General features: G+C 34.8%; 2 protein-coding genes across 2 annotated transcripts; both read right to left on the bottom strand.

The window, feature by feature from the left end:
* Positions 1–1,033: 1,033 nt before the first annotated feature.
* LOC120257069 (aspartic proteinase nepenthesin-1-like) lies at positions 1,034–2,371 on the bottom strand. The gene is made up of 2 exons (XM_039264698.1): positions 1,902–2,371; positions 1,034–1,808 (listed from the first exon to the last, which is right to left on the bottom strand). The coding sequence occupies exons 1-2, from the start codon at positions 2,212–2,214 to the stop codon at positions 1,150–1,152; spliced, it is 972 nt and encodes a 323-aa protein (XP_039120632.1). The 5' UTR covers positions 2,215–2,371; the 3' UTR covers positions 1,034–1,149.
* Positions 2,372–3,762: 1,391 nt separating this feature from the next.
* Positions 3,763–4,385, bottom strand: LOC120250139 (RING-H2 finger protein ATL52-like). Its single transcript, XM_039258925.1, has one exon. The coding sequence runs from the start codon at positions 4,372–4,374 to the stop codon at positions 3,763–3,765; it is 612 nt and encodes a 203-aa protein (XP_039114859.1). The 5' UTR covers positions 4,375–4,385.
* Between the last annotated feature and the right edge of the window lie 4,529 nt (positions 4,386–8,914).

Below are 8,914 nucleotides of genomic sequence, written 5' to 3' on the forward strand. Positions count from 1 at the left end.
TATTTTGATCTCCTCCAAAATAAGTCTCTAGGTCTCCCAAAATTAAAGAGGAATCTCTGTTATGCTAACAAAAAATTTCTGAATCTTATCCTCCAATTATATCAAATCAAAATTCTCACCAAACCCTAACCCCAACTAGTATCATGTTACAACAATCATAAGAAAGAGCAAAAACAAAATAAATTAGAATCTTAACTGAACAATAATAGTGAAAATAAACCTTTGACGGTGAGATCCTTCCCTCTTCCTCGTCCCCGGCGCCACACGCAATCAAGGAGAGACACTAGATCTAACTTTTCTTAAGCGACAAGACTAAAAACCAGAAAGGAGGCGAAGAGGTGGGTAGGGTTTGAAAAAGTAACTGAAACATAAAGTATAAAATTTAAAAAAAAAACGTAATCGTTGAATTTAACATTAGAATTAGAAAAAAATATATATATATATGGTGGGGCCCACAAGATGATTAAATCATGTCTTGAGAAAAATTGTTGAAATATCTTTTATTTGTGATATTTTATTTAAAAAAATTCTATAAGATTGTGTTAAGAAAGTTTGAGATATTGCATGTACATGGAGCTTTTTTTAAGCATACATGAGTTATTTTTTTTAATAAAAAAAGGACAACCGCTATATATATTAAGAAATTGTGCATGGGCCGAGAATTGATCATTCAGCTCATACGCCTTCATCCAGCAACATGTGATTTGGGCAACAAACCCGCACCCACAACAAGAGATCATTAGCATCATTGTGTCTAGTGAAACTTCAACTCGAGATCTCTTAGTTAATGTCTTATACTCATTTTTCGCAATAAAGCTAACACCGCTGGACTATGAATTATTTGGAGCATATAATTGATTTGTTCGATTGATTCAGGCATGACAAATTAAAAAATTAGAAATAAATTATAATATCAAATTTTAAATGTTACTTTAGGCAAATTAGTATGTTAGAATTTATACGCTCTTATTTGTTTAATTTAACTATTATCGTTGCTTTCTTATCATTTCATGAAGAGATTGCCTTAATCACTGCCAATATATTGATCTCGGAACAACGTTTTGCTTCCGACATCATTTATTAGAAAAGCAAAAGGTCAGAAAAAGATAAATAGCTTGAGATCACACAAGCTGACTGAAAAGAAAAAATTCAGAGTTGTTTGCACTGAGCTGGAACAAATGATAATACCTCTCTTTCAAGGTCAAGCATCATGTTGATGTTGCTCTGATGGATGCCCCCAAATATTGTTAATCCTCCAGTGGCTTCCAAGATCACCAAACACAACAACCCATTTTGAGAATCAACAGCCATGTAGTTCTTCACAGGGAGCTCCAAATCAGCACCATCAAAATGGTATATCAACTTAGGCACCTCCACATTTGATTTTGGTTCAAAAGAGAAACAAGCATCATATCCAAGAGATGATTGATCAGAAAATGGAAGCTTAAGCTGTGACTTAAACTCATCCTTTAACAGTCCAAATGCAGGTTGTTCTAATGCTGTAAACATTGAGCCAGTATTTATGATCACTCCTCCACCTCCATCTTTTCTTACCTTAAACATTCCCTCGGGAGTCAAAAGCCTAGTGGAACCAACAGTTATTCCATGCAAAGTAAGATAATAAAAGGAAGAATTAGAAGGATTAAGAACAAGTGGAGTTGATTGGATTGAATTTTGGTGTTCATCTTCATAACCAAGTAGGAGCCGTCCATTAGACTCATCATCATAATGAGGAAGGCAATATGAGAATTTGCGAATGCCAAGTTGATAAACCAAAGATTGAGGTCCTCTGCCGAGGCCAACAACGCCTGAACCATGTGAAACAACAAATGTGTTAAAGTTTCCGCAGCCAAAGGCAATGCCGGGGACTGAGTTATTTCCAATGGTGAAAGTCTCAGTACCCATGACACCTTCAGAGGAGCCACCAATGTATCTTTGCTTGTATCTGCAATCTGGATTGCAACTATGTATATAAGAAGCTTTGCAAAGATTGTGAGCACAGGGGAGTTTCAAAAAGGAAGACGAATTCGAACTGCTGTAAATTGGTGTTGTTTGATTAAAACAATGTTCACATGGCTCGCATTGAGTCCAAATGAGATTGGTGACCGTGGTAGGGGAGGCTAAAAAGGGGACAGCTGGAGTGCCAATGGCAAGTTTAACAAGATAGCCTCCATCAACACTTTCAATTTCGGCAGTTAAGCCTGAAAATGTCATCAGTTTGGCTGTTCTGGTTTTGATTTCCTGTTGGATAAGATGATCATTATTTGTACCGGAACTTGCAAGGTTGATCAGGAAGTTGGTTGTGAGTTTAGGTAGGCTTAGGGAGTGTGAAACGAAGGATTGCAGTAGTAGCAGTGAAAACACTATTAATTTGGTCATTTTTGGTTTGATGTTATGAAAGAGTAATATTGAGGTGGATATATACTAGTACAGAGTCTTTGTTTCTCACTTTACATATAGTTGTTAATAAATTTGGTTTTGTTTCTTTGCAATTTGTATAACTTGGCTGATACTTTTCTTCATGGGGTTTCACTTTATGTATGGCTCGTTTCTTGATTTTAGGATTCAGGGCAGCAGGGACGGCTATTTTCGTTCTGGGGTTGGTTCTTGATGAATTTAAAATGTTTAATGCCATAGAAAAAGAAATCAGACATGCATATATATATATACATATATAAATACATGGATTTATATACATATCACAATATTTGTTTAATTAGATGTTTGAGACTGCCATGGATATTAGTGATAATAAATAATTGTTTGATGTTTCTTAGGTGTTACGTAGTCGTGAGATTTTTATCATATGTCCATGTTCATCCTTATCATCTGTCCATGTTCATCCAGCATTTATCATGCTGCCTAGGGGGTCAAAACATACAGCAAACAAATAAACAGAAAACTATAAACCACCACAACAATGTCTAGGTGTTAGGAGGATGGTTACTTTGATCACTTCAGCCCTAGTCTCTGCAAAATAATCATGCCCTAAGTTACACGTTTCGTAATCCTTAATTTAATCTAAAGAGTGGATGTAGGAGTGTTTTAGTTTGGAAAGTTAATTGATGATTTTGTCCCAAAGATTGAAGAATTTATTAGTGGTTATTACATCTTAAATTTATTTATGTATTTATTTATTTTGGTGAATAGGAGACAAGCGCTCCATCATTAAAGGGATTGTTAAAAAGATAAGCATGTACAAAAGTGCACCAGTTACAGTGATTTACTGGCCTTCTATAAAAATCTCCCTATCCTCAAACCCTAAAAGAGTGAAATTACTATTTCTCCCATAGTCGAACACACCCGGGTTGTAAACAGTGCTGATGAACAATACAGTAACAATACTATCATTGTGAGGATTTGAGCTTTATCCTCCTTTTGCACTTTTGTGCCATGCCATTGAATAATCCAATGGTTGACTATTTATGTATTTATTGATAAGTTGATAAGACACCTACACAACCATATTTAATAAATTCATGTTCTTTATGACATGATCTACAAAATTGGCTGTCAAATCCTATTTTTTACAAGATCGACACCCTTGATGATATTCTCTTCAAGAACTTCAAAATTGGCGTACAAGACAAGTAGGATTCCCTCCAAAAACTCTTTTGACACACAAATCTTTGCATTTTGATTAGTAATTATATATAAGCCTCAAGCTAAAAGGCCTCATAATGTTGAAGCATTGCACATGTATATACATATATACATTGCATCCCTGCATGGACACAAAGTGATATATAATACAATATTACTCTAGCGTTCCCTCTCTTCAACAATTCTCATAACATGAACATCACCTTTCTCTTTTCGCCTTCTCCTATCACTCACCACCTTGTGCTCTGTTGCCTGCACTGCCTCCACAGCAGCAAGAATCTCCTCTGCGGGGAACTCGGTGAGGTCAGTCCGACACACCGGGCAAGTCTTCTTCGTCCCAAGCCAAGTATCAATACAGTTAGGGTGAAATGCATGGCCACAAACAGTTAACAACCTAACATCATCACCCTTTTCAAACTCTGATAAGCACACCGAGCAATCCTCGCCACATTTCTCCCTTGGCACTACTTTTTCCACGACCTCAAAACGGAGAATTGGGAAGGAAGCAATGATGGCCTTATTGAGTCCGTCTCTGGTAACAAGTATATGTCGTTGAGGGTGACGAGCGCTGTGTCGATCACAATGCCAAATGATGAGAAGGATGAAGGTGACAATGGTGATGGCCATGGGGACACGGAGACGGGGCCAGTCTAGTGGCCGGTATTGGTTGCCGTTGACATTGATGTCAACAAGAGATGATGGGGGCTCCGGCAAGAGAAGATGGTGGCCCAAAGTATTGCGGTCGTGTACGTTCATTTTATGACTGTTCATTTGTTTTGAAGTTTTGCTATTTCTTTGTTGTTGTTGTTTCTATTTTTGGGGTTCTTTAGGTGAAGGCCAAGGGTGATTGGCTTAGGAAGCTTAGAGAAATTTGTGGCGGAAATTGGTTGTCAATGTTATGATTTTTTTAGATGTCTCAATATGATATTAATTTGTGCTTATGCTATAATTTCATCTGATGATGAGAATTATTAAAAATAAATTTTAAAAAAATAAAACTATTTAAAAAAAAAGAAAATTAATCAAATACTAATATTATTACATAAATTTAATAAAATAATAACAAATGATATAATATACCAGTAATAAAAACAAAAAATCATATATATATATATATATAAACAATAAAATAAATAAAATAAAAATACAATATATCTATTTATTTGTTTTATTATTTTAAAATTAAAATACAAAAAATAATGTCTATATTTATATATATATATAAAAAATAATAGAAAATAATTAGAAAAAATTAAAATAGATAAAATCATATCTATGTTTATTACATATAAAAACAATTAAAAAAACAAAAGATAAGTATATAATATAATACAATATATCTGTATATATATTATATTCATATTATGAGTGGATGGTGGGTGGTGTGGGACCTACTCTACTCAAAAAATAAATAAATAAATAAATAAGTCAATTAGAAACAAGTATATGACAACATGGGAGAGATTTTAGGTACTATTAAGTAAAATTATTTTATCTTTCAATTGAATAAGAAATGTTGATTTTTTTTTTTTTTGACAAAAATGATAAATAAGTACAAAAGTATACTAATTACAGTGATTTAATAATCATCTATAAATAAATCTCTTTGCCATGCAATTCTAGGGAAGAAATAATATACCTCCCACTAAAGACCCACAGCAAGTGTAGACCCCACCACCAACCTTTTCTTTTCCTCTTACATATCTTTTTTTTTTCTTTTTTTTCTTTTTTTTTATACCTTGTTGATTAGTATACCTAAGAGCAAATTATTTTCATTTCGCTTCTACCGTTCACTTTCTCCCACCTAAAGCCATGATTTCCATCTCTAACAACCATGCCAAGCCATGCCATCATCTTGGGTTTTGAGCTTCAAAAGAAGGTATTGTAGCCCAAAATCTTAGTTTACCTTGGGACTATCATCTTTGGCAAAATAGGTGAGGATTTGAAGCTCTTCACTTGCATGTCTTGAGAACCAAGAGATGTTTCAAGTGGTGTTGTGCTTAGGGATGGCAATAATACCCAAACCTAACCTGACCCGACTCGAGCCCGACTGAGTTTGACGGGTAAAACCCGATTTGACCGGTTTTCGGGTCAGGTTCGGGTAAAACCCGACTTATATGAAACGGGTGGGGGTGCGGGTATGGGAATTCTAATACCCGACCTGTATCCGAACCCGTACCAGCCCGAAATTAAAATTATTAAAATATTTATATAATATATATATATATATACTAATATGTTCTACAACTTAACAATTTAAGGTTTTTTATTTTTCCTCTTTATTTAGTCTTGTAATTTCATAATAATTTTATTTTATTTTATAAAAAAATTATAATTACTTTTAATTTATTTTTTTATAAAAAATAATATATTTTTTATTAATTTTTTAATATGGGGGCGGGTGTGGGAGCGGGTATACCCATGGGTACTCGATTACCTATCGGGTGCGGGTGTGGGATGGGGTTTTTAAAACCCGTCGGGTTCAGGTTCGGGTTCGGATATACTAGTGGGGTAGCGGGTACGGGTATGATAAAACTCACACCCGACGCGACACGTTGTCATCCCTAGTTCTGCTATGCTTCTTCTAAGCATGTAAGTCTTTTAAACTTTTCAGCCTTAGAGTCCTTCTTGCTTCCTTCAAATCTAGGTTGCTACATGATAATGCAACCCTTGCTATATCGTAAATGCATGGATCATACAAGTAGTAAAGTGTACCCAATATGGTCGGGTGGTCGAATCCACAGGGACTAGTAAACTCTTCGTACTAATTGCTCTTCTAATATCTAACAGGTCAAACGATTGGTAAAAGATTCTAATCTAAGAATCTAATAAGGATATGAAAGATGGAAAAAGGATGGAAAGAAGTAGGGAATTAAATTGGATTAGAAACACTAATATAAACCAACACCCTGAACTAATCCACTTGAGGAACATGTATTGACTCTTTTACAATGACAATCAGGTACATCTCCTTGGACCGAAAAGTAAACCCTATATCTGAAGGTTCTACACCATACACCACATCTCCAAGCATGTACTCAATCCTAAACTCCTATGTGTGCTCTAACCAGCAATGTTACAACTACGACAATCATGCACACCAAGTTTTGCAATCACAACTATGGCAATCATGCACATCAAGTTTTGCAACACAAGATTTAACATAGAAGAATCCAAAAAAACTCCATAGTCGATATACAAGAGTAAGTCAAATGCACAAAATCTCAAGGTTCATAAGCCCGAGTACCAGAGAACGGTTTAGCACCTCATTTGTTCACACTATAACAAAACAATAGAGAAAATAAACAAGTAAGAATTCATAGAACTACCATTTGCTTCTCTAATCCTCCCAATCATGCTCTGAAGATCTTTCTGCCAACTTAGCTTTGCTCCAATTAGTGTTCCAGAATCTTGGCTCTCTTCCCTTTCCAGATAGTGGTGAAGTTCGTCCGATCACAGCACTAAAAAATCCAAGGCCAAGTCCCCTCAAACCCTAACTTTGGGGGTTTAAAAACTAAATCCCGATTCAAGCACTGCCATGCTTAGGCCGTGCTTATGCCCGTGCACTTAACAAGTTGGTCAAGGGTTTGGTATCAATTTTGAAATTCTCCAGGCAATTATCTGCACGGGCATAAGCCCACCCGTGCTTGGGTCGTGCCTCCATCTATACAGCTGTGCTTTGGGCTTTGTGCCCGTGCTTCTTTTCTTAAGATAAATTCTTCAAGTTCTGAGATCTGCACTGGGGTGAGCATGGCCTGAACACACCCCTACTTTCCCTGAAGAAGTGTAGTTAAGTTCTTTTGATGTCGAATTTGCTCCACACCTTATTTTGTTGCCCCAAGACCTGTAAACCTACAAAAATATGCACATATACCCAAAGTAGCATCAAAATATATGAATTGAATACTAAAAGACAAGCAAAATACATAAATGAGATATGTAAAATGTTTATATAAAATGCACTCATCACTAGATTATGGCATGTTTTTTTAACTTTAAGTTGTGGTTCAAATATGTTAAATTTTTTCTTCTTTGTTTGTACTTGTGAAATGCTATGTATTGGTTGATAACATGTTTTATTTGTTAAGTTATCTAATTGCTTAAATTTGAGGACGCACACAAGGTGTTTGTTAAAATATCAATGCCCTTAAAACTTGATTCGTGGCTATTGTATGGTAAGTGATATTGTGGTTGGATGTGTGGTTCAAAGCTTAGCATTTGTGCTTATACATAGTGATTGTTGCTATTCTTTGTGGTGGTTCTAAAGCCTTGGAGTAGTAGGTGTGCTACAAGGGGTCCATGGTTTGAATCCTTTTCTTGTAAATTTGTTTTGTGTAAACCTTGATTTCTTGTTGGTTATATTTTTGGTTGTTGCTTCCTTTGATTGGGTCCTTAAGCATTGTTTTGCTTAGTTGTCCACTATTGCAATTACCATTGTTAGAGCTTTCCAAATCTAGTTGTTCTTAAACTTTTAAGCCTTAGATGAATCTAACTATATGCTAATATAAGTATGTATCTATTTCTTCCTTTTCAATGGCATTCGCTTTTACCTTGCAATTATGATCACCTTGTCTTGAGTAAGGCTTTACTATAGGATCTTCTCTCTAGACTCATGCTTATTGTTAGTGTTTTTCTTGATGCTTATAGGTTGAGTTTCAATTTAGTGCGTTGCTTGAATTCCTAGGAAACCTTGACTTGATGCTTAGTTGTAAAATAGTGTTGGAGTTATGCATGAGTTGATCTTTGCTGTATTGGTTCTCTTCGATCTATATAGCTATAACTAGTTCATTGTTTTGGGTTCTCTATCTTTTAAAATGATTAGATGTCTAGTAGTGCTAGATGGACTAGAAAGTAGTTTTTATTTTGGCATGGGTATGGTCCATGTTTTGGGTTGTGTTAATTTATCGTTTTGAGCAATTAGATTTCGATTATGTTTTTAGGGTTGTTCAAGAAGGATTGATCTTGTCTTTGAGTGGGAGTTAGATTTGGGGATTTTTAGGTAAGTAATCCACATATAAATTATGGATTATTTTTATTGTTAAAATTCAATTATTTATTTATTTATTTATCCATTTTTTTATCATGAAACAATTAGCTTAGTTTCTAAATAAATGTGCAATCATGCAATTCTTTGATTATATGCTAAGTTATAGTATCTTTTCTCAAATGAGAATTTTGTAAGAGTTTGATAAAATAAATTTTGTTATAATATGCTATTTTGGTTTGATAACTTAGAAATATTTTTTTTTTGGCAAGTATTGATAGTCTAGTTCTTTGAAAATACTGCTTTTGGCACTCATGACAAACTTTA

The sequence above is a fragment of the Dioscorea cayenensis genome, chromosome 3 (assembly GCF_009730915.1).
Source record: "Dioscorea cayenensis subsp. rotundata cultivar TDr96_F1 chromosome 3, TDr96_F1_v2_PseudoChromosome.rev07_lg8_w22 25.fasta, whole genome shotgun sequence".
In the NCBI taxonomy this organism is placed as follows: domain Eukaryota; kingdom Viridiplantae; phylum Streptophyta; class Magnoliopsida; order Dioscoreales; family Dioscoreaceae; genus Dioscorea; species Dioscorea cayenensis.

What these genes read in the sequence shown, in the direction of transcription:
- LOC120257069 (XM_039264698.1), bottom strand. Translation starts at nt 2,214, where the DNA reads ATGACATTTTCAGGCTTAACTGCCGAAATTGAAAGTGTTGATGGAGGC. An exon ending in CTCCTCTGAAGGTGTCATGG is followed by an intron (nt 1,809 to 1,901) that starts GTACTGAGACTT and finishes CACATGGTTCAG; the next exon opens with GCGTTGTTGGCCTCGGCAGA.
- LOC120250139 (XM_039258925.1), bottom strand. Translation starts at nt 4,374, where the DNA reads ATGAACAGTCATAAAATGAACGTACACGACCGCAATACTTTGGGCCAC.